Consider the following 24,935-nt stretch of genomic DNA (forward strand, 5'->3'; position numbering starts at 1 on the left):
AAGCTAACGTTTCTGAAAATCAGGCCTTTTTTTAAAGCTGTCAGTACCCGTGCTCTGTGCACAAATACGAATTTTTCTTTATCTCACCAGGTTTATTCTTTCGGTTTTGTATATTAAGTGTTGCATTAGGCACATAAAAGAATGTCTTTTGGTAATAATAACAGTATTTATTCAATTCTCTTCTCTTCAGGTAACAGTAACTTACCCGTGATCCGATTAGACACGATCACAACAGCAGATTTCCTGGATGTGATCGCCCACACCAAGCCATCAGCGAAGAACCTAAGCCAGAAGTACACAGCTTGGCAGAGAGAATTTGAGTCAGTTTGAAAAGAAAAACCCCAAAAGATCGAAAACTTCCAAGACTTTTGCTATTCCAAAATGGCATCGCCTTCCCTGCAAAGGATCAAATGGTGATGGGGAGGGAAGTGCTGTTGTTTCCAGGAAAGAGAATGCGGTGAGAAATGTCAGGGGGAAATCTTTACTTTCAAAATTTAATGGAGGGGGGGTTGTTTGGTTATTTTTTATTAGCCATTTTCAATGACCATTCAAAAAACATTCTTCATGGAAATAATGTAATGGCAGTTGCTATGTAATGAAGACGCCGGTCTTAATTTTATGTATAAAGACTTAGAGGTTACTTGCTGGTCAGTCTTTATTCATGACAGTTGTTCACAGGTTTGGGGTAGGAGAACTGGAGCAGAAAGCTTGTTAAGAACAATTAGCTGATTAGTGTAATTCTCCGTTTCTGAGACTCACTAGAGCATCACAATCAGCGTAGCTTTACCAGCAGAGACCTGCACCCTCTTTAATGACGCGTAAGTCATTGTTTCAATGAAATGAAATTGGGGACCTTAGCAGTGCCTTGTAAATTTGGTTAGTTTGTCATCATTTTCAGCTGAGATCAAAGCCTCGATGTGCCAAACGTATTACCTTCCAGTTGGTTTGGGGTATTTCCAAGGTGGAAAAGGCAAGGAATTAGAGGAACTTGAAGACAGTGTAGAAAATCAGCAGATTTAGGCTAATCTAACTAGAAACTGGATTGGTGGTTACCCACTGGTTCACAGCCAGCCATAAAATGCAAACAGCGAGTCTTTGGAGCGCAGCAGTAAATACTAGCCAAGTTGGAGACTTTTCTGCTTATAAACATGGCCTGGTAACCGGTCAGGACTGCCACATGTCCTTTAATCTTTTAATTAGAAATTCTAATCAGCCATGTTTTTAGGCTCTCAGGTCTTGTGGCTGCCTCTCCCTTGCGCGCGGCAAGACAGTTATCCTCTTTGCAGTTCTCCCAGTGTTTTCCTTTCATGGACTTGCGTGCAGCTGCTTTTCTAAGTACCACGGTCTTGCGTGCTTCCCGGGGCCTCTGAAGCACTGACAATCTCTTTTTGTTCCAGCATCAGTCACGTTGTCAGAAGTCTTTATGGGAAATGGCTTCACAGGATTTTGCTTATAGATCTCTCGCCTCCTGAACCTGACTCTGACTACGGGCCAAAGACCTCCCTTTCGTACTCCAGGCAGAAACCAACACAGGTTCAGAATTGTTGGCATGAACACAAGACGTGTGAATTTATTCAAAACTCTAGGTTACAATTTATGAGGGCGCACAAACAGTATCTAAGGACGGCTTTTGTTCCTGGGGGGTTTATTGTTTCTGGTATTTCTGCTGCCGAGTCCGCACGTTCCGTCTCGGACAGAGATTAAATCTGAATGTAGGAAACCACCCACCAAGTGAGGCTGCAGACAGACAATCTTTCACCTAAGGAGAGCTTCCCATTCATTCATCATGATGATTTTTCTTAACAAGAACGAGCATGGCTCATTAACACAAAACTATATTTTCAATAAGGTTAATACTCCGGTAATGTATAATTACAATCTAATAATTTAACACTCAGGAGCACTGTAAAACAACTGTAAAGGACTTTGATTATTACAGTTCGCAAATGGACCAGAAAAGCTATTTACCGTCATTACAAAGTTGGTTCATATTGGTGGATTTAGCGCATAGGAGACGCGCTGCGCACTACAGAATTAAATTTCATTTTACAGCTCTACCAACCAACTGTGTAAAAACTGGAATCTGTCCCCATGGCCTGTGAAGGATTTTTCCCGTAACATTAAAAAGAAACAAAAAAAACCCCAACAATAGTGAAATTTTGCAACTGTAGCATTAATAGGACCCTGCTGAAGTCTAATTTCAAAAATTCACAGTCTCTAAGGCATTTAATACCAGATTTTTGTTTCTGTACCATTCTTTTTAATAACAGTATCTAATTAAAACATCTGTAAAATGCTGACAGTTTTAATTTTATGTAAAATTTGAAAAACAAAACCCAGGATCTGTTCTAATGAGAGGGAAGATATCAACAGTAGTTATTATTAAACAATGGTGATATTTTCATTTAAAAGTCACTTCTAAATGTGCCTCATCCCTACCTTTAAATTAAAGCAGAGCAGAGTTGTACCCAGTGAAATCACTACAAGCTGACTAGGGCTCTGCCAGCCTTTGAGATTTATTTACTCGAGCATTTCCAGTGGGTTTTTTCAGTTTAGCTTACTCAGCAGAAGAACGTGACGCTTTCCAGGCAGTTATTTCTTGAAAACTGACAATAAACAGAACTCTCTGCCGTGCTCCCCATGTCGTTCAGGAAAGCAGCTGTGTTGGTTGTAGCCTTTCTGTCTCACCTGCTGGGTCTCCGCGGTCCCTCGTCACATCCTCCTGACACTACTGCAGGAAAGGGGCTTTGCCGTGGCCCACACCGATCCTCCGCCCTCTCACGGCTAGGTTGCTGATGCAATGCATGCGTTGATCCTGTGACCTTAATTTTTTTGAAGCAAGAGTAAAGGAAATTATGTGAAACGTGTTTCTTCAAACTAACTATTCCCTTTCTCATAGCAGACGCTCTAGGATATGTTCCACTGCCTCTGGGAAATTCTCACAGGTTAAGTAAGGAGCCGGATTGATTTTGTTTTCATCTGCCGGTCGATATTTACCTGTAACAGATTAACAAAATGATGCATTTACCAAGCTCCTTTGGGTATCCTTTTTTTCCCTGAAAATTACAGCCGCCTCAGCTCAGTAACAACCAGACACGGTAGGAGGAATGCCCATCTGAGGTTCTCCTGCAACAAACATCCCACAAGTTGTCCCTGAACAAACACTGAGCCTTACTGAAGATTCCTCCAGGGGCAGCTCTAGCTCAAAATTAGCGTTACTTACGCACTGGTTTCACTCTACTGTACTGGCACTATTCTTTCACTGATTATTCAGATATTCGTGAAATAATCATGTTATCATCTTCCCTTCTGGGTTTTATGTGGGAGTAGGATCACTTGCTTTCATTTTCAACATAATGGACTGTGCGGCATGAGCAGCTGCCACCTCAGAAAGACCTTACCCAGTCCATGGTACCACCAGTAACATTGATAACACCTGTCAGTCCCTTAAGGTTCCACTTTTGTCTGAAGCAAAATTACTTTTATAATTACTAGGGAATGCCATCAGAGTTCCTGAGTGATCAGAGGTTACGTTGCTATGACTGGTTTTGGCAATCTAAGATGTCACAGTAACAGTTCTCTCTGTTCTTTGACTAGTGCTCGGGATTTTAGAGTCATTAAAGCAAAAAATTCACATCTACAAGATCAGCCGCCCCCATCTATTATTAAATATCGTCCCGCTATCAGTTTGGGGTCTGTGCTCTGGCCTTGTTGAAATATCAAATATGATGGCCTATCCTGACTTAATCGCAATCTACTGCTTGACCAGCTGCCACGCTGCAGCTGAGGAAATGTATCCGCTGCACCCCAAAATGAATGGGGGGAAGGACTCGGGGTCTCCCAGCACGAGAGGTGGAACAAACCGCAGGAATGGCGGGCCTCTAGAAAGCACCAGGGCTCAGAGCGCACCTTGGCTTTGGGCGCGGGGGCCGCCAGTACCCGGGGCCAGATCACTGTCTCCCGAAATGACCCAGCGGCCGAGTACTTACCGGTCCTTACCAAAATCCCGCGCATGCCCGCAGTCTGGGCGCCACCAACGTCATCCCTGCAGTCCTGGGAGAGAACAGGAGATCAGCTGGTTCGTGGTCACAGACACTGTTTGTTAATGAGTTTTTCATGACGTTCTCTGCTTTGCATATCACTAATCAGCCACTTAAAAGCAGCTATGCGGAGTCAAATCCTGTCGCTACCTATCAGACAAACTGTCACAGGAATGATTTACTACAGGATTTTTGCCTGATCAACTAGCGACTGAAGTAAGAGAACTAACCCCATGACTACACATTAAATCCTGCAAGTTTTGGCAGTTCAGTTTTCACCCCTCGTTTAATCCCAGCGCTTTCAGAAAGATCCGATCGTGGCGCTTGGGAGGCACGACACACAGTGGAGATGAGCGCTACGTTAACAGGCGATACGGTATTTGGTCCCCACGTACATCACCAATCATGACGGCCTCCTCCGGGGCACAGTCGGTCCCCCGCAAAGCTTCCAGGAAGAAGGTTTTCTCTGGCTTCCCCACCACTGTCGCTTTGGTGTCCGTTGCGTATTCCAGTCCAGCTACAAAAGGTCCAGGTCCCAGAGCCAAGCCATCTTTTTTCTTGAAATATCTGGCTTTATGTATAGCTATAAGAGGAGCACCATCCAAAATCAACCTAAAGAATGAATGAAGAAGAAAGTACAAACATTATATTAAAGAAATGATATTTACAGCTGAAGGCTTCAACTGGCTTTCAGTCAAGTTGATGACAAAACTCCCACTGACTTTCATTAAGCCCCAAATTATAATGCAAGCTAGCATTCATTTGGAGAGTTAAATGTAAGTTCCTTCCTTTCTTTTCCCCAGAAACAGCTAATAAAACAAATCCTCCAAATAAAGAATTTATTATCTTGAGGATTTTAACAGGTAACTATTTTTAAACGCTGTCTATCCCTCTCATGCAATTAGATCCGTTACTCTAAGCAGCCTCACTTTTCACTAAGGCAAACATCCTCACATTAGAACCCATCTGATTTCCCCACGCAAATATTTTAAAACACATTAACCACAGGTAGTGGCTGTAGGTAGCAGTTTGATGGCCACAGCCTTAACCTCCTTGCCTGGACTGAGAACACAGCAGTGCTCTCAGGCTGCTGCTGCCAGGAGATCTGCAGCCCAGCAGTTCTTGGGGCTCTTGGAATCACCTCTAACAGCCCAACAGCTACGTGTTTCCAGCAGAGATGGGTGTTCAGGCGAGTCCCAAGTAGAAGGTGAATCATTTTACCTTAATTTTATATTTTAACGTTGGAGGAATTACAATAACAAGTTACAAGAAAAAGCACAAAGATATTAGGACGTGAATACTCGCGTCCCACCGAATTCCCCAGTTAACAGCGCTATTACTGAGCCTTGTAGAAACAAAGCTGGATTTGAGCTCCTTGCTATTGGGAACGAAAAATTCCGAGTGGAAGATAGTTCAAAGATAATTCAAGTCAGCGGATTTCTAACACTTCAAGTACAATAAAAGGGTCACAGAAAAGGGTCGTAATGCACAGTCCGGCGCCATCACAGGAGGGTCTTGCCTGGGCACAGCACTGGGAGCCTCAGGAAGCGAGTGCAGCGGTGGTCTGCGAGACTGGGAACTGCTCCCCGCCCAACAGCTGAGACCCTCCCACCTTCCACGGGCCCATTTCTGCCCCGACACACCAGCGTGCACCCTCCTCGGGCTTCCACAGACAGCATCTCTGCCTGCCAGCTGACCTGCCTGTTAAAAACCTGCACAGAACACGGGATTGTCTGGAGTGGGTGGAAAAATGTAAGGGAAGAAGTAATTAAGACACTGCTGTTGCTCCACCGATCTCAAATGGGAGTTTTAGAGGGCTTGCTTTCACAGAATCTGGACCTAATCTTTGATTCTTCCATTTCTGTTACCTGCCCGGTCGTTCTTCCTTACAGCAGACACAGCAGCTACCTGTCCTGCAGCAAAGGGAAGCCTGCGTAGCTGCTGCGCTGGAGGAATCCTCCCGGTACTACCGAGCACAGCAGCGTTACTGCAGTCCTCCCCCTCCCCAGCCGCAGTTTCAGTGCAACAAAAGCCCTCCAGACAGTGTCTATAAAATTTGAGGTGGTAACGACTGCCAAACGCTTCCCGTTCGATTTTACAGCACCTTCTTCAGGTACTGAGGCAACTCCAGTCTTTATCACAACAAGCAGAAATGTAACTAGCAAAACTGGGGGATAGAGGGGAAACGCTGGCCGTTATCTTCAGGGCAGAAAGGAGGATTTCTTTGCCCCTCAACCCCACCTGATTTACAAAAAAAAAAAAAAAAAAAAAAGCCTTTAAGAAAGCAATCAAAATCTTGCTTCGCCCCTTCACTGCCTTTCTGGAGCTCTGCTGCGGCTCTGCTCAAAGAGGTTGCCTTAGGTGAGTTGTTCGCTCCTTGGAGGACGTCTGCTCCTTCCCACACGCTTGCAGAGCAGCCCGGGTTCTCGGAGCAGTACATAAATGATAATATTTAATTTCACTTCATTATCACAGAACACTTCTATTGAATCAAGGCGTTGCAAAGCAAGCTCAACGAGAAAAGAGCTGGCATGTGTATGTGTGAGCAGCCAGGTATGTTCACGATGGGAGGATGCCTCTAGGATACAGAAAAAATTTAATTTGTCAGCAGCACCACAACCACTTACGTTCAGCAGTTTGCAGGAAAGATCTCACCTGAGAGAATTCTTTTAAATGTGGCAGCAAAATCCCACATATACAAAAAGAGAAATTCAGGCTCAGTCATTTCAAATGGTGCCTAGAGAATGGCCTTACTCTGTGTATCTCGTTTTGGGACTCATATCGGGTTAGATTTACCTAACCTAATGTTGGATATCAACCGAGAAGTTGCCTACCAGGTAATTAGTCAGCCTGGGCTCTTCACAGCCAGTGGAGAGGAAAAAGCACTTCTAGGGCACAGTTCAACTGTCCTATTTTAAGCACTACTAGGAGAAAAATGAATGATGCCTTACAAGTGCCTCAGGAGCCCAGGTCACCAGCTCAGATACAGGCATCGGCACTGTCGATATCTGCATTTAATCAGATTCACCTTAAAGTTTTGCTATGAGCAATGCAAATCCCAAGTGACTTAATTATCTGAGCAGTAAAGGATAAGGAATAAAGTAAAGGACACGGCACAAGGCTCGAGAAGAAGAGAACGCGGCCAGTAGTTAATATTTCCATTAGACCAAACAAAACCGACACCAGCAAAACAATTTACCCTCAATAGAGGACTGGGGCAAAAACCCAGAACAAGTCAGTGAGATGTTAAAGATCAGACAGAGCCCATCCCAGGGCCTCTGCCCGGCCTGAAACACACGACCACAAAAACACTGGGTAAATCCAGGACAGATTCACAGAGGATGAAGTCTGCCTGGAGGAAGACAAGTCAGCCAAGCGGCTGGGAACGCGTCTGTCACAAGGCAAGGTGAGCTGAAGGGCTCAGCCTTGCTCAAATCTCAGCTGCACCAGCCAGACAGCCCTGGACGTAGGATGCTCAGGCAGCACGCACTCCATGCTACCCCCTCGAATACATGTCTCTCTTGGACAGCAAGGCCATGCCGCACCCACTGCCCGCTGCAGGGGACTGGATTTGGCCTTCAGCACCTTCCTTCCATCGCCAGAGGAAGTGTCCAATGCTGTGTTTAATGCAAAAAGCCCAAATCCAGCTTGGGATAACCTCGCCCACCTCCACAGGGCCAGTTCTGCAGACCTCCCTGCATGTGCTGGCCGGGGGAAGCCTGGGGTCCTCAGGGACCCTGAATGCGATGACTGGTTTCTTGTTCTAAGTGTCCAGGTCTCCAGTCCGAGGCAGCTAATGACTATTATTCAATGGTTAATATATTCATGACAGAAGTATCAATAAATAAAATTATGTAAGCACTGGAATACATAATGGGTTAAGTTCACGCTGTTGTGAAATTAGAGTCCACTCATGAGCGCGCTGTAAAACTCTAAAATCGATGCCATTGGCCACAAGCACTAATGAGGCTGCCAGAGAATCCTCTTGGGTCAATACACGTTCTTATGACATAGAACTGGCATGCAGATAAGGACAGCATTGGCTTCCTACTCCAAGGAGCCTCCGTAAGATACTGGTGAGTAGTAATTGATACTCCCTCTTTGGATTTAGTGGTTATAAAGGCAGATTAAGGTGCTTGAGATCAGTTTTTTTCAAATTCCAAGGTAAAAAATTGTGCGGTAGCCATCATCCCGTGAGCAAAGAGCGGAAAGGACTCATCGCATGTATCGTAGCACAGCAGGGAGTTATCCAGGGTGTTACGAGATGTCCTCTTTAGCTCTGAGACAGCACTGAAGTTGGTTACCAGCTGCCCGCGGGCGTTAGCACGCCCGCAGCTGGGACGGGCTGTGCAGGTGGCTGCTCCTCCTCTGTCACAAGGCCAGGCCGATCAGCTCGGCCTAAACCGCTGCTGAGGGACAGCGGGTTCAGAGCTCCCAGCGAAATGAAACGGAGGCACAGCAGGCTCCGTTGGGGTGCAGGGGAGGTGGGATGTTCAAACGACCTTTCTCTGCACATTTCACAACACACCGGGGCTAAACTCAGCAACAGGCTCATGCTCAAGTCTTTGAAGCTAGAAGTTTTTTTCAAGTTAAAATCAAGAGTGCTGTGCTGAGCTAGAACTAGAGAGAAGGACGCACGGCTACGCACCTCTGCACACGCTATTGCATCTTGGCTCCTGTACAGTCACAGATACATTTTATCTGATTTGCCCCTTAGTCAACACACAAAACGAAGAGCTTTAGAAATAAGACAGACAGGATCAGATCCATAGATCATCAAGCCAGCATATTGTGCTGGCCACTCCTGAACACAAGATGATTCAGAAGAAATTGCTAGAAATCCTGCACTAGGTAGGTAAGGAATAATCTGCCCTAAATACTGGATTTCCTTCCCTATATTTGAGCTCCGAAGGCTGAGGTTTGAACATAGAAGCTGCCTCCCGAATACTTCCCAATATCCTTGGGTTTGTGTATTTCTTCTTGAAGCATTGCTAACTTTTTAACCTCAATGACAACCGTGACTGTACTTCTATAGTTTATTTACAGACTGAAAGCTTTGAAAACCAGGGCTGGACTGGCCGAAGTTCATGGTTAAGGTCCCAAATCCACCAAGGTTAGTGGCTCTCTCTCAGACGCGGCAGAAGACACCATCCATAATCACGCTACGTATTGGTGATATTGCTACCACCCTCTTCTTCCCATACGAGGATTTCCTCGCCTATATAGAGGTACAGAGCCCAGCACAACACAGCCACCGTTCAAAAAGCCACCAGGAGGGGCTGACTTACCGAAACGCTCTGTTCATCATCTCATAGTGAAAGTGCTCAGGAGCCAGTCCTACCACCACTGCGTTGGGGTCATCAGTGGCTATCCCTGGAAAATCAAAACGTGACTCTGAGCCGACAGAATTTTATTCATACTTAGCAGTACACAGCCAACAAGTGCAATTAATCACTTCACAGCAAAAATGAGCATTTTCCAACATCACATAGACTAGTTCTATGTCTTTTAGAAATGAGGAAAGCATCTGTGGAAAAGGTGTTGATCTATCCAGACTCTGCCACCCTTCACGATGAACACAACTCTGCAGCTGGATAGTCTTAACAGCAACTGTTGAACAGTGATTCTCTCACTGCCTCCACCGAAATGCAGCAGACCGCACAAATCACTTTTTTAACTGAATGACTTTTTGTTACCTAAGAATCTCTTTCTACATATATTCATCTGCTTTGTAACACAGTAAAGCAGGAAGACTGGTGAATTCCGTCCAGTTTTTCTATTCCCTCTGGTCACGGAAAACTTCACTTATGGTAAATGTGCGCTGGCAGCCCAGAAGGCCAACCCTATCCTGGGCTGCATCACCAGCAGCGTGGCCAGCAGGTCGAGGGAGGGGATTCTGCCCCTCTGCTCTGGTGAGACCCCCCCTGCAGTGCTGCGTCCAGCTCTGGGGTCCTCAGCACAAGAAGGACATGGACCTGTTGGAGGGGGTCCAGAGGAGGCCACGAAAATGATCAGGGATGGAACACCTCTGCTATGAGGAAAGGCTAAGAGAATTGGGGCTGTTCAGCCTGGAGAAGAGAAGGCTCCGGGGAGACCTTATTGCGGCCTTTCAGTGCTTAAAGGGGGCTTAGAAGAAACACGGCAGCAAACTTTCTAGCAGGGCCTGTTGCGACAGGACAAGGGGGAATGGTTTTAAACTAAAAGAGGGGAGATTCAGACTAGATAGAAGGAAGAAATTGTTTACGATGAGGGTGGTGAAACACTGGCACAGGTTGCCCAGAGAGATGGTAGATGCCCGATCCCTGGGAACATTCAAGGTCAGGTTGGACGGGGCTCTGAGCAACCTGATCTAGTTGAAGATGGCCCTGCTCCTTGCAGGGGGGTTGGACTAGATGGCTTTCAAATGCCCATTCCAACCCAAACTATTCTATAATTCTAAAAAGCCCGACTGTTGTTCTACATATCAGTCTGGTTATGATAGCAAAGACAGTATTGCAGCATGACCCAGAAGTTGTTACACTAGATTAATTTTGGCTCTTCTGGAAGGTCGTTTTTTTAATGTGGATTAGCCCCCTCGAGAACAGCTTGCACCTCCTTTATCCTGCATTGCTCCGGAGGAGCATGACTGTTTTTACATGGCAGTGCCATCTCTGAACAGAACCAACCAATGGAAGCAGTGTAGTATCTACAGGAGAAACAGGAGTACCAGAGATTTTTATTTAGGACAGGTTAAGTATCAGCTGCATCCTACACTGGCTGGGGGTTTTGTTCCACCTTCACACAGCATATCCTCTACATCTTTACTGGGATAACTAGAGCTCCTGGGTCTCCAGAGTGTCATCGCAGCCTGCTGGCTGATGTCTCCTGTCGGACGTCCTTCAGTAAGCTCAGACAGCAAAATGTACACTCAGAGGTGCCATGTGGATTTGTGACACCATCCAAAAGCATCTGGGTCCTTTAACCAAGAATGGATTACATTCATCCATCTGTGACCAACTTTGTTGAGAGATTAGCCAAGAATAGTTCAATATCAGCCATTAGCAGGAATTTAAAACATTCTCTATTGCACTTAAATGTTTCAAGAGCAGCACTGAGAGAATATAAGCAAAACCGCTTGTAGCAAAAAGAAACAAAACAATCCATTCCAGATCGAAGCAACACAGAAAATGCCACCAATGTACTCCGCTGATACCTCTATCTTTGCCATCTTTTACAAAATTAGCATCAGCTACTGTAAAACTGATGGAAAGATCCCAAATACATGGAGATTAATCTGATTTAAGCACCTTCGGTGAAACAGCTGCTGTTTCTGACCCAAGAAAGGCTTCCTGAGAACACAAATACAGAATATTGCTGGGGGCGTATTTCTCTGGGTGCGATGTTAGGTGGAACAGATTATCAGGTTTCATTGCTCTCAGAGCCCACAGAGACTTTTCTCCTGAACACTTATCTTTCTGAAGATCACTGACTAGACTACGGCACTAAAATTTAACAGGAATTGTCTAGCTCCAACAAGATTAGAACCTACTTAAATTGCACAGCCATAAGGGTTTCAGGTCACAAGGCAAGGGGCAGGGAGCAGTGGTAAGCCATCCACATTTTTGCTGCCTTGACTTTAAATGGAAGTCTGAATATGCAATATAGAGTTTTCAACTCTGAGTACGTTAAAAATGTGGGTTTCTTCACTACAGTTGAAACAACGATGTGGTTAAGTCAAGGACTAACTGTCCTAGCTTCAGGCACCTGCCAGACATGTCCAAGTTAGAATATATCATCTTTTATTCCCCTTATTGTTAAGGGAGGGAAACAGGAACATCTGGAAGTAAAGCAAGTTTTAACCAGGTCTTTAGAGATGACAATCTAGAGAAGTCAGGGCGATGAACCTTCCGTCACCAATTAAGGTGTCAAAATACATGGAGTGAGACCTAGCTGTTCAATACAAATAACAGTAACTACCTGGAGATTTTACATTTAATAATAATCTATTAAGAGAGAAATAGGCTCCGGCGTGTGTCTGCACACTGGCTTTACGAGCAAAATCTCTGTACAATAGCTGAGGGAAACCTGATTTCCAACAAACTGACACATCCTTGGTATAAAACACATCAGCACTGGCAGGTGCAATAAATCTCCAATAACCTAGTGATAAGTATTGCTTTTTTTTACACTGGAAATTAATAAGAAGTATTGAGTTTTACCTGAATTCCTGACTATTTGAAGGTTTTGGCTGCCATTTCCACTGCTCCTCAAGAAGCTATGACTTCAGACCGTTTAATGTTAATTTAAAAAGAAGAAAGGACCTTTATCATGCTGGAGAGCTCCACATTTCAGGCTTCATCACAGCTAGTAGTATATATATGACTGTCATGCTACAAAAGGGAGAGCACTATGTTTCCTTAGTTGTTCAGTCACTTCCCCCATGCTGTTTTCTGACCACCTCACCTGTGAAATCAGGCAGGGCCTTATCGTCCACCAGAAGGAGAGGCCGCACCTGCTTTTGTTCCAGAAGATTTCTGGCTGCTGTCAGAGACGTGAAGATCTCATTTTCTGCAATGTCAAACCCCAGTTTCATCAGCCTCTCCAGCAGGTCTCTCTTGCACTCCTTTGTGGTGTTCGTCACAAATCGAATGGTAACCGGAGCGCTGCGCAGCCTGATGGATGAACAGCAAAGGCAAATTGGCCACAGCATCCTTCTATTTACACACTCGTACGTCTCTTTGAGACTGAAAAAGGACCGTTTGTCTAAAGGCTGCACACATCCCAGAGTACTGGTGCTACACAGGAACCATGAGGTTGTTAACTTCTGTGGACTGGAGGGCAATGTGAAACAGATGGCAAGAATTACAGCTACCAGAACAAGACCAGGTCTCCCCTGCTTTGCTTCTACCAGGAAAAGTCTGGAGGAAAACGGTGATTCCAAACTCCATCCTCATAGTAGCAGCAAACACATCTATGATCAACAACAACTAGTTTGAAAAGCCTTTTAATTCAAACTAGATAATAAATAAACCAGCCCTGTATTCTGGATCAACAGCATCCTGAACCAAAATAAATAAACAAAAGAACCTTGTTGGTAAATTAATATATTGAACTCCACAGGCCGAGTGAATTTCACAGCAGCTGTGGCTCATTCAGAGATGCAGGATGCTCTAGGAGCCTATGTTACCTGTGTGGCGATTTTATGTCAGCTTTTGCAGCCATTTCTCCCTTTACCGAGGAACACCGACATCACATAAAACCACATTATTGCCCTATGCTGACAGTACATTCTACCAAACAATCAAATAATTTTAAGTGACAATTTCAACGGCGTTCCCTTTAATTATTCCCCCACCATCACTTTCTCTGTTTGTTGCTATAGAAACAAACACTGGCATCACGACTGCATAGAGAACATCAGAATAAAGTTGGTCAACGCCGCAGACTTGCTTGCACCTGCCACTTCCTTCTTGTTTGTCAGATACACTGACCCTTCACAAGTGTGAGCTGGTAAAAAAGTCCCCTGGTTGCCATATTTTTTTCCTATGGACCCCAATACTGAGAAGTAACCCTAAAAATGGAATCTATCCATTTGTTCCCTAAGCAAGCCGCATGCCAATCATTTCAGCATCTCTTTAGGAAGGACAATGACATGGATTAGCAGAAAAGAGCATGAGAAAATTTTTTTTTCAAACCTCTAAGCAAAAAGACCTGGCTGTTCTTTGCAGCGAAATGACGCCTGCTCTCCGCACCTGTGACAGCAGGCTGCAGCTGACAAACAGCACCAGACTCTCTCTCCACCTTACCCCTTCTCTAACCCCCTCCCTTGCCAAAGCCAGGACACGGCTCAGTAGGAATCAAGCAGAAGCAGAAGACGAAGGAGAATCAGTGGCTTTATAAAACAGTTTGTCTCCTGATTCTACAGAAGCCATTTCTTCTGTCCAGTCTACTGCCTGGGGGTTTGGAGGTGAGCAGCAGACAGGACAGATACTGAGCTCTCCTCGACAATATCACCACTTTTTTTATATATATATATATGGATTTTCGAGAATGCTGACTCTCACCTGGCACAAGTTCTCCCTGCAGCGTGAAACACCAGGCAGACAAGGTCCAGTGAATGAATGGGTAATGAATGAGTACCCAATGGTTTAGCAGTTTTTACTTCCTTGCAATTTTACATCTTTAGGAGATAATTATTTCCACAGAATTATTTGTGAAAAATAAATGCAGAGTTTCCTAATCCCTCTGTGAACTTTCCCTCTGAGCAACAGTCTAGCTTTATAAAAATCTAAGCAGCCAATACAACTCCAGTAAAAACTTCTCGTCGTTAATTCAACTCTATTCCTCTCTCCTGATTAATTCTTACTGTCCCAGCAACTTAAGGTGTCCTCCCTCACCCATCACGATAGCATGTATCACTTTGTGTTTCTCTTCACCCATTGCAAGATGTCTGCTCCAGGAAAACAGCGTCATAACACAGAACAAAGTTCCCTGAGGTTGCATATTCTATTTTGCCACTGATTCGGCCAGATTAAGTCATTTTACTATACCTCAGTTTCTTTAGGCACCCTTTCGTCAGAAGAGAAAGAGGTACTTAACTGTCCTGTTTATTAACGTGTTGAAATTCCTACAAAAGATGGGCTGTATTATCAAACGTTTGTCAAACTAAAAAACAACTGAGGTTGTTTACCTAGCAGAAAGAAACTTTAAAAATAATAAAGCAAAGCACCAAATAAAATGAGAACTCTGCAAAGGATGCCTTGCTCACTAGGCCAAGTTATTCTGTTATTCCACTTTAGCTCATCACAGACCTCAGGGCTCAGACAAACAATAAGGTTCCTGTAGTTAAACAAAGCTCAGCTGAAGTGTCTTTGGTGTACATGGGGTAATTCAGGTTAACTTAACCACTTTCCACTTTGGCTAAGGCCGTAGTCTCGAATGAATTAGCAGAAACACTCTGAATATTGTCTTTTCCTATTCAGAAAAGAGTTAGAAAATACCTAGAGAGCAACTTAGGAAAGCTGCGGGGGCTCAGGTGATACACGGCAACTTTTCAATATCTAGGCCCCTTGCTGATTTCTCTTGGTATTAATACAGGTGTAAATAAAAGCAGAATTTGGTCACGTATTTGCTTATCCACGACAGCATAGAAAGGCAGAAGCTTCAGGCCCGTTTACTTAACGAAGCGTCTTTGTGCAAACAGCGCTGACATAACCCACCAGAGGAAATCGAAAAAGGTAGCTTGCCTTTTAAGAGCTTCCTGCGCGCCTGGCACAGCTGAGTCTTCAATGTGAAGTGTGCCGCTGAGATCCACCAAGACAGCTTTCAGCGCACGCCGAGCTGCCATCCTTCCTTCCCCGGGGAAAAGGCAAATAAATGAAACAACAAAAAACTGGTTAGCAGACAATGGATAATAAAAATAAGGAACTCAGTTAAGCGCCTCATTTGTGCCAAGCCCGGTATTACTCAGAACATTACTCGCAGTATTAAATGGGCCCCTTTAGACAGAGAAATAAAAGGCAGTGTTTAAAAAAACCACATAATTGATGGGGTGGTATTTTCCCAAAGACTCTATATATGGAAATCAGGTGCTATTTGTTTTTTAAGTGCCTTTATTTGTGCGCGTCAAAAAATTCTCTAAACAACTAAGACTGTTGGGAAGAGGATCATTAGGTCTGGTATTGCTGGTTCAAGGCCTCAGCAAGCACATTTCGGCAAGTCCCATCGACACCAATGGCGCTGTTCAAGTAAAAATAAATACAGTACGACTAAGCAATGATACAGTGCTCCGACTATAAAGCTCAAAAAGTTCTGCAAAAGTGGATATTGCTAATTTTATTTTTTCTAAGTGAGATCTATGGTGATCCAGCCCACAACACAATTCAAGTGCCAAAACTCTTAGGCTGCCTGTGTGCCAGCATGGATTTCGCCTGGAAGCTCTCAGGGCTTAAGGATATTCAGCACCCCAAAGGGTTACTCCCTCCTCTTGCAAAGGGGACAGTCAAGCAGTTTTTCTACAGCAAGCTTCTGTGTCACACAAAAGGAGACTCAGCCCAAACCAGAAGCCAGCACTCAAAGGGTAAAGGCACTGGGGAAGAAAACAGTGAGGTCATGTGCAAGTCATCTGGCTAAAAAGCTGTCTTCAGAAACTAAAACTTCTTCTCATGTGTGCTGCAAGTGCTGTATTTTGCTCCACAAGCAAGTTTGCTGAGCTGTTTCTTAGCAAATGACCAATACATAAGCTTTTCTCCTGTTTGTTAGACAATAATGACTATCTGACCTGTTATTACTAGCAACTCATCACGATTTTATGTTGAGCCCTTTTGGTTACAGACAGAACATGTAACACATACGTACTTTTAAAAAACACGCAGAGTCATCAACACCCTGATTAGAACCTGCCTTAATAAATTTAATTTTCTATCAGGACAGTTTTATCTTTGCAGACAGTTTTATCAATGGGCAAGATCATGTGAACTTGATGTCTCAAGTGCAAGACACACACAGAGAAAACTCTGAGATTCCACTTTCATTATTCCTGCTGGTTCCCTGGAATAAGGAAAAAAAATTAAAAATGCTTATTTTATAGTATGTCTGTTGCTACACAGGCCAAGGTTAAATGTCTATGATAAGCTGATAACAGAACTCCTAAGGGAGCTTCATCAGTTGCATGGGAAAACAGGGCACCAGGTTTCTAAGATATCTTCTCTGAGTAAAATACTGAACAGAATGGAATTTGCATGACTCCACATTATCTCCATGACAAAAAAAACTCTCTTCCCTCAGGCACTTCAACTCTAGCATAGGGAATTTTCAGTGCTGAGAGAGATTAAAAAGAGGACTGAAGAAGGTGCTATTATATAAATTCTTTAGCCAAAGACACGACTGCAGAGCAACTGCTCTGTGCCTGCACAGACAGCACAGCTAAGGACGGGGATAGAATATCCTAGGTTAGCAGAAATGGGATTTTTTTTTTACTCCTCTTTTACCCTAGATCTCCGTTGGTTCTCCTATTCACAGTGCATTTGTTCAGGTGGTATGGAAGTTATTTGCAGAGCCAGTTTTCAGCATAGCTGATTTTAAGTATAAAGCTCATGGCCTAGCAAGAAAGTCCTGAAAAACTTCAGCACCTGAGTTTTCACAATCGCAGCCCAACACATTAGTAGAACCTCACCTTCGTGCTGGCATTACAGCTACAGCGATGGGATGAAGCCATACGATAACTCAGGCTGGTCAGGACCATCCAGTTCAACTCCCACCTGGTCTTTGGCAGTCTAAGGGGCCTACATGCCGCATAGGGACACAACAAGGTGCTCACAACCTATGTGAAAGAGGCCTCGTCCCCTCGCAGGAAGGCTTGCAATGGCACAGACGTGCTGGGGCCACGGAGGGGCTGCTCTCCGTGGCAGAGGTGCCCGGCACAGCCCGCACAGGGCCGGCCTCCCCCAGCTCCTGTTCCTCCTCTCCCCAAGACCACGCCATAGGGCCTGTCCGGTGCCGCCAGCGAAGGCCAGGCCTTTCCCTCGGACAACGGCGCAAGCCAGGCAGCAAAGCTGAAGCCCCTGAAGCCACCGGCGAGCCCCAGGACAAGGCTGCAGAGCGGCCCAGTCCCGGGGCCGGCTGCACTGAGCGGAGCAGGGCCCCAGGGCCACCCACCCAGCCCCACAGAGAGCCCGCACGGCCTCCCCTGTGGGCCTGCCACTGCCCCCTGAGGAGTCGGGGGCAGTGAGTGTCTCCCTGCTCGCTGGGGAGCCGCGGGGCTGCTCCCCCGCCCCACAACGCCATCGGGGAGGGATGCCTTCCCCTCCCCTCGCCATACCGGAAAGGGCATGAGGGTACAACTACCCTCCCCACCCCCAGCTAAGGAGATGGTACCGCCTCTTTCCACCACTTTACAATGGGCAGGTGGGCTGGTCCATTCTCTGGAGGGGGAGTCTCCGAGCTCGGCGGGCTCCCCTTTCCCATGACAAGAATGGTTCCGCCCGCCCGTTCGCGCTCGAAGAAGGCGGGCGGACCCACTCGGACGAGAGGGGAGAGCAGCTGCGCGGCAGCCCCCCCATCCCCGACACTAACCTGCCTCCAGCCGCCCCGCCACCGCCCCTGCGGACTGCCCGCCGCCGCGCCGCCCCGCCCCGCGGGGCCCTGGCCGAGCCGGGGCTGCCCGACCGAGCGCCGGTGCCCGCCTACCGCCGGCACGGCAGCCACAGCCGCGGCCAGGTGCGGAACCGCAGCAGCGTTCAGCCCTCAAGGGCCGGTGCTCCCGGCTGGCGTCCGCCAGTCGCCGACAGGCAGCGCGGCGGGCAGCCCGCGGCGGCGCTGAGGGGCGAAGGGCGCGCGGCGCCTCAGCGGGGAGGGCGGGAAGCGCCGTCAGCCCCGGGCTGCGCGGCCGCTCCTCTCGGCCGGCGGCAGGGCGGCCCCGCGGGTGTGAAGGAGGGGGAACGCCCGCCCCGTGCCCCGCGGGGGCTCCTCTCGGCCGGCGGCAGACCGGCCCCGCGGCCCGGGGGTGTGAAGGAGGGGGAACAGCCGGTCTTCTGGGGGTACGGCCCATGTGCGCTTCCCGGCGGAAGCCACCCAGCGAGGTTATCTGTGGACATTTTGAAGTCGAGCTTCCTACAGCTACGGTGTTGGAAAGATGTAATTGTAAGGACTGTGCTTCGCCTGCGGCAGTAGCAAGCCCCAAGTCTGTGGAGACCGCTCTCTACCTGTGATGGCGGTGGAGCCTGCTATGCTCATCTGCAGGAGAGGCGACATACAGAGAAGATGGTTAGATGCAATTGCATTTTAAGCTATGGCAGTTAGGATTTCGTAAGAAATGAGGGAAAATGAATGAATGAAGTATGATATACATTCACAGTTTTATATTGTGACGATACATAAAAAAAATCCAATATAAGACAGTTTTAAATTCATAACATTGCAACCTAAGGTGAGATGTCAAAGATAATTAAAGTGAGTTTGAGATTCTTTTATTTGCGTACAAACCCATTACCTTCTTACTTTTCCCTTCGCCTGTCCCCTTCAAAACAAAACCTTTAACAGTACAGGTATACAGAATTGATCCCTTATTCCTGTCTGTATTTGCACTAAAGACTCTGTGAAGCATCCCACAAGCTTCATTTTCACACCACAGCCAGCCATGACTGGTACCACCACGTTGTAAGCTACTGGTGTGAAAGCACCTTCTGTTTACAAATCTTTCCTAGAAATGAGCCAATTACACTGGAAAGCCTTAGTCGTCATCCTGATCTGTAAAATGTTCTGGTTACTGTAATTTCTGTGCCAGGTCTGAGTGACAATGCTCTTCATGGTTTGAAGTGGCTACTGGATCGCAGGCTACTTTGGACGTGGAGCTCTTTGCCAGGTGGAAACTTTTTTTGCATGAAGAGCCCGAGCCCCTGACAGGTTTGAGGTGCTTCGCCTTGTTAAAACTTAGTCACAGCAGCCACGTTTCAGAACTGCTCAAAGCCACACGAGGAGACGGCGACAGTGTCATTACTCCCTTGCTGTTTCTCTCTACGCTCCTTCCTTCTCTGCCTGTTTGCTGTCTACCCTTTTGCCCTCATCCCTGCTCATAACCTGGGGGACCTAATCTTCAGCTGCTGCCCCACTTTGAATCACTATTTTGCATCTGCCAGGTAAAACACGTCCCAGTTTTGCCTCAAATGCAGGATTCCTGCCTCATGGAACCGCTGCTCCTTTTTACTGCATGTGCCTAATTGATTCTGAAATTATCTGCCCACGTGCTGTAAGCCATGCATTGAAACTTCAGCCTTTCTGAAAGGACAGGACGATGGGGGAAATCACTTTTTAACCATTTTTAAAGCTGCTGCTTGTAATCTTTAGTACTGGCTTTTATTTTAGTAAGAACTAGTGTTTTAACAGTCAGTGCATATGAAAAGGAAATGACACTTAAGCTGTGCTTCAAATCGTTCAGTAGTCCAATCCAATGCGTCAGCAATGGAAACATCTACCACTGCTTTTCACAAAAATTTTACAAAAATACAGAAAGGCCTGCATGATTTCCATGTTTTATCTGTTCCACATACATACTGTCCGGTTTCCATGAAAATAACTGATCCAGACTGTACCCTCATCACCTCTGAATTACACAAAGTTTATTATAAGGAATACTTTATAATAGATCTACCTACTTTAGAATTTAAAAACTAGCATGATCCTTTTCTGCCTCAGGCCAGTGTTACCATAGCTCATTAGGTTTGCTACATAAACCAAAATACAGCTTCACAGCAGAGAAATGATAGTCGCAAGTGCCACAGGGATGAGAAAAAAGTATTTCATGTAAGAACAGTAACTCTGGTATCTGAAAGGATGAGTTTTGAGATACTCCCACTGTACACAGATATAGAGCGAGTTATGAAAGAGAGTGCTTAAGTTAGAAATTCAGAATTTATTTACAAGTTTTCACTAAAAAAAGGAAACAACATAAAACTCCCCTCCTGGATATACTCTACTCTGCAAAACACTGCAATTGAAGATCATTAAATTCATTTACACATTTTACAGATTTATCTTCGTATACAACAGCGTATGCTTTAGTCATCAAGACGTCAGAAGAAGAGATGATAAGCTAAGCTGTTTTAAAATAAAGAAACTGCCAGGTTTCCTTTGGCCATCCCCACTTTAAAAATAAGCTAAAACACCTTAGCAGAGGAACAGACGCAAGACTTCTAACTTTTCTAAAAAGATACATGAGAATCAGCCTTCTTCAGTTCAGACTTGCTATATAACATTGGACCTAACCCAGCAGTCTTCCTTGAGACAAGATCTGTACCAAAGCCATTAGCGATATTCTCTGCCGGATCATACTCATAGTTTCAATTTCAGCAAGCTGTTAATTTAATAAAGCAAGATGGAGGGCGGGGGAAGACGCAGCAGTAATAGAAGAGGCTGCAAATTTGCTGGTTTTTAACAAAGAATTGCATTTGATACGGGCACAGTATTCCCCCCCTCACATGTCCCAAGAAGCTCAGCATGCACATGGTTCCCCACTTCCAACACACTAATCACCACGCAGAAGTTTAACACACATTTTTTTAAAAAGTATAATAATCCTTGACAGAACAGTAACAAATGCTAATCACTAATATCACCCGCTAGTCTAAATTAACACAGTCGCCCAGCTTTAGGTACAGCTTTTTTAGATTTTGCATAGCAATTGCACCTATTTTCCACTTCACCAGCAGCATGAAACATTGATTTTAAAAGACTACCAAGCACCAAGAGAAAAATCCCGTTCTCAATCAAACCAGGAACATCCGACTTCCAATGTGAACTGAATCAGGCCTTTACCCAGCTAGTTTTTGTCCCCCTCAATATCACAACTGTACTTCAATAATTTGTAACATGTTTGTAGAGCCTAATTCATATTCTCTTGAATTGTACTGTGGTAGTAATTGAACTAAAAAAACACTGCTGTTTTTCTTAATTTAAAAATAAATTGGGAAGCGTACTGAAGGAAATTCATCCCTGAGTAACGAGACATTTAAAAACCGCATCCTATCGACAATCGTTGCAATATGTTACGACGCATACTCTAACAGTCAACGCTATTAACAGGCGGCAACAGAACTTGTCATAGTCCAATGTATTTGCAGCGTTGTTGCATTGATCCCATTATCTTGTTTAATGAAACTGCAAGTGAACATTAGGAAATAGGATAAATAGAAATAGTGTCTTTATTATTTTAAGTTGAATGTCAAATTGACAGCTAAACCGTGCTGGATCCCAGAAAACTCAGAGCAGTTATGGTTAGCAACGTGCTTCTTTGGATGTCCGAAAGATTTTCACCAGGTATCTTCAACCAAACAACAGGAGGAGAACGATTGTAACGGAGTTCACTGCTATTAATGGCACTGCAGAGAAAGGAGGAGAGTAATTGTGAAAATCTTCTTTTGCACATCACAAAGTGACAGAACTTTGTATTACCTTGGGAGACTACCTTTTAAGCAAAAGTTAAAAAATACACTGAATTTTCCTACGCAAAAATCAGGGTTAGTGGAAGGAGCCAGGACCAAAGCCTAGGATACTAAAAATGAGTAGGAAGCAACAGCATAGATATTTTTATATAGCCCATCATGTTTTAACTTTAACCGAAACAATCCTTTCTCCAAATGAAACCAAACCATCTCAAAGTCAGTTTCTATCCTTGGCTTTGCTGTGATTTAAAAGAAATGTATTACTTTTTATTCTGTGGTGAGCAAGACAGATTTGTGAATTCCTGTTTATCATCACCTATAGAGAGAATTTTTGGTGTGTTTTATAGTGAGTAAAACTATCAGTAATTTACAAATTCAGAGTCTGTTTTTTTCCCCATCCTTTGAGGCACGTAAGCCTGGCTTACCTTAAAGAATCGCAGGAATTACATTTCCCTTACCAGGTACTTCACATAAAATTGGATTTAGCCAAGGTGAAGCTAATTGCACACTCTGATTGATCACCAAGCTTCCCCCAAGCTCCCAAACTCCGAGGAAAGACAAGACGCAGCAGTGGCACAAGCTAAAGTCAGGGAGTGTTTTACACTTTATCAAACTTAGGGCACCTTAGCTGGGACCTGCGCCCTCCTATACAGAGTCCACGCGTGAAGGAAGGATAGATTGGAAATGATGAGCAGAAATAGCAGCTGTTTGGTAAAAGAGAAGAGTCAAAATACTGATGTTACTTCAGTACAGAAAGCAGAAGCACAGAAACAAAACGGACAATAATGTTTAAACAAAAGATCGTCAACTTACCTCTCATAACGGTTCGTACAGATCGAATAAGGTTCGTTAGCTGTGCTTTAATTCCCGGTTCCTCTCCAAATCCTCCAATCCCTTGATCGCTTCCCCAGCCAACTGTGTCACATGAAAACAGCCAGACATGTTAGAAAAGAAACCCAAAACCACGCAACAAATGCTGTCAGCAATATTCAGGAGCGACCTATCTTGAATATGGTTAAGTTTATCACTAACATTAGAAAAACAAACTACAAACCAATTCGCTTTATTTCAAGATTTTAAAACAATATGCTGTTAAACCTTTTAATGAATGCAACAGTAATGACAGATCAACATTTCTGTAAAGGAAACCCTTACCTTTTTAATACGCTACTGTTCCCTGCGTGCCAGGGAAACAAATGAGTTTATTTGGACTGGAAAAAAATACCCGCCAAAATAAAACCAAACAAACTACATCTGTTCATAGTCCTTTACCAGAAGATAAAACAGCAAATAACTGTTGGGTATGAAGGGATGCTTCAGCACCGAGAAATGAGCTGCACGACAGACAACGGTCAGCACTGATTCCAAATTGGGATGGTTATTTTTGTAACTGCTACGAAAACAAATGACTTGGGAACTCTTCAGAGGGTGACAGAAGTACTGAAGGTTTGCAAAGCCCTTCAAGGGAGAAACCCTTCCCAACCCACCGGGGGGAGGCAGCGTGTGGTCCCACTGACGGGACCAGCGATTTTTGAGTCCTGCCGGTCACAGCCCTTACCTCATCGTTTGGGGATGAGCGGAGCAGGGAAGCGAGCGGCTCTCAATATTTGAAGCTGCACTGTGCGAGTTTTTCTCCAGAGACAACTTTTGAGCGATTTTTTCCCTTTCTTGTCACCCTTACTCTGCTGGCGCCGGGCTGGGGGCAGTAGATGAGTCCTCTCCCTCACCAGCCTTGCCAGCCGCTGCTTCCCACTGGGATGAGCTTGGAGTTATACCCCAGCCTCCCGAGTCACCTGGGGCTGATAAGTGGCTTGACCCATCCTGTTAGTCCTCACATCTCCCTTTTCCTCGAGCTGCTGCTCATCAGGAAAGCAAGAGAAAACCCCAGACCGAGCAGGGCCCTACTGGGGAACAGGAGAAAGGGACTGCCAAAAAATCCGAGCTCAGCCTGACTTGGAGAAGTCAGGATTCTTTGGATCAGGAAATTGGGAAACCTTGGATCACAGATAATTTTTTCTGGGGCTTTGCAGATCTTTGTGTCAGTGGCTTTTCTGTGTTTTGTGGGGTTTTGTTTTCTTTTAAAGGACAAGGGTGCCCAAAACCTTGGGGATCTTTCTTCAGTACCGCAGGAGCATGAACGTGCAAAGGCTGCGAAGTGCTATCTCATCAAAAAAAGGCAGGACAAGATGAAAAATACCACCTCAACGCGATCGCAACCCTGACGCACGGCACAAATGGAGTCAAAATGGTAGAAAAGCACAGAAGAAAAAAAGAAAATTACGGGAAAAAAAGAGAGACACAAAGCAATGACAGCAGCGACGTCAACCACACCGGCAGAAAATTCAGCTTCACGACCGAGAACCCCAAAGCGATTCCTCGCGCGTTGATACTCAGCACCCGCAAGGGAAGGCCGGGGGGGGGCCGCAGCACCGGGTCCCACGGAGCCCGGCGGCTCGGGAGGTGCCTCCGCCACACCGGGCGGCCTTCCCGCGCCCGCGGAGCCCGCTACCCGCATCCCCGGGCTCCGGGCGGCTCCTCCCTTCACCAGGCCCCGCCGGGCCGCCGTGTCTGTGGGGGAAGGTGGCCGCGTCGCCGCGGCCGGGCCCGTCCCGCTCCCCCGCTCCCGCTGCCCGCAGCCGGCCCGTGGCTGGCGGCTCACCGTGTCGGAGGAAGCGCTCCTCGTGCAGCACGGCGACGGCGTTGACGATGAGGAGCCCGGCCTGCAGCAGCGAGTACAGCGTGAACGCCATGGCCCGCCGCCGCCATGCGCCGCCGGGGCGGGACCCGCCGCCCGAGCGGGACGTGGCGGAGGGCGTGGTGTGGGAAGGAGGCGTGGCGGTGGGCGTGGTTCGGGGAGGGGGCGTGGAGGAGGGCGTGGCTTGGGAAATGGGGCGTGGCCTCCACGCCCCTCCGCGCAGCCGTGGCCCGGCGCGGGGGCCCGGTTGATCGTTCACGCCGGTGGGGTCACGCGTGGGGACGC

The 24,935-nt window shown here is 46.0% G+C and overlaps 3 protein-coding genes across 8 annotated transcripts in view; 1 reads left to right on the forward strand and 2 right to left on the reverse strand.

The window, feature by feature from the left end:
• KATNAL2 (katanin catalytic subunit A1 like 2) overlaps window positions 1-640 on the forward strand; it is a 32,539-nt gene extending 31,899 nt beyond the window's left edge. Inside the window, exon 16 of the mRNA XM_075138050.1 lies at window positions 191-640. Coding sequence (XP_074994151.1) covers window positions 191-330 — 140 coding nt within the window. The 3' untranslated portion in view covers window positions 331-640. The remainder of the gene's footprint in view (window positions 1-190) is intronic.
• On the reverse strand, window positions 147-18,151 carry LOC142075919 (haloacid dehalogenase-like hydrolase domain-containing protein 2). Of its 6 annotated transcripts, none has more exons than XM_075138055.1 (7): window positions 18,093-18,151; window positions 15,266-15,367; window positions 12,483-12,691; window positions 9,329-9,413; window positions 4,436-4,652; window positions 3,990-4,053; window positions 147-2,997 (listed from the first exon to the last, which is right to left on the reverse strand). In XM_075138055.1, the coding sequence occupies exons 2-7, from the start codon at window positions 15,364-15,366 to the stop codon at window positions 2,894-2,896; spliced, it is 780 nt and encodes a 259-aa protein (XP_074994156.1). In that variant the 5' UTR covers window position 15,367; window positions 18,093-18,151; the 3' UTR covers window positions 147-2,893. The 6 variants fall into 6 exon arrangements, with proteins under 6 accessions (XP_074994156.1, XP_074994155.1, XP_074994152.1 ...); XM_075138054.1 differs by having other exon boundaries at window positions 15,266-15,371; window positions 18,093-18,129; XM_075138051.1 differs by having other exon boundaries at window positions 15,239-15,371; window positions 18,093-18,114.
• Window positions 18,152-21,692: 3,541 nt separating this feature from the next.
• LOC142075920 (immediate early response 3-interacting protein 1) lies at window positions 21,693-24,770 on the reverse strand. The gene is made up of 3 exons (XM_075138058.1): window positions 24,615-24,770; window positions 22,769-22,870; window positions 21,693-21,892 (listed from the first exon to the last, which is right to left on the reverse strand). The coding sequence occupies exons 1-3, from the start codon at window positions 24,703-24,705 to the stop codon at window positions 21,837-21,839; spliced, it is 249 nt and encodes an 82-aa protein (XP_074994159.1). The 5' UTR covers window positions 24,706-24,770; the 3' UTR covers window positions 21,693-21,836.
• Window positions 24,771-24,935: the final 165 nt, after the last annotated feature.

The sequence above is a fragment of the Calonectris borealis genome, chromosome Z (assembly GCF_964195595.1).
Source record: "Calonectris borealis chromosome Z, bCalBor7.hap1.2, whole genome shotgun sequence".
Classification (NCBI taxonomy): domain Eukaryota; kingdom Metazoa; phylum Chordata; class Aves; order Procellariiformes; family Procellariidae; genus Calonectris; species Calonectris borealis.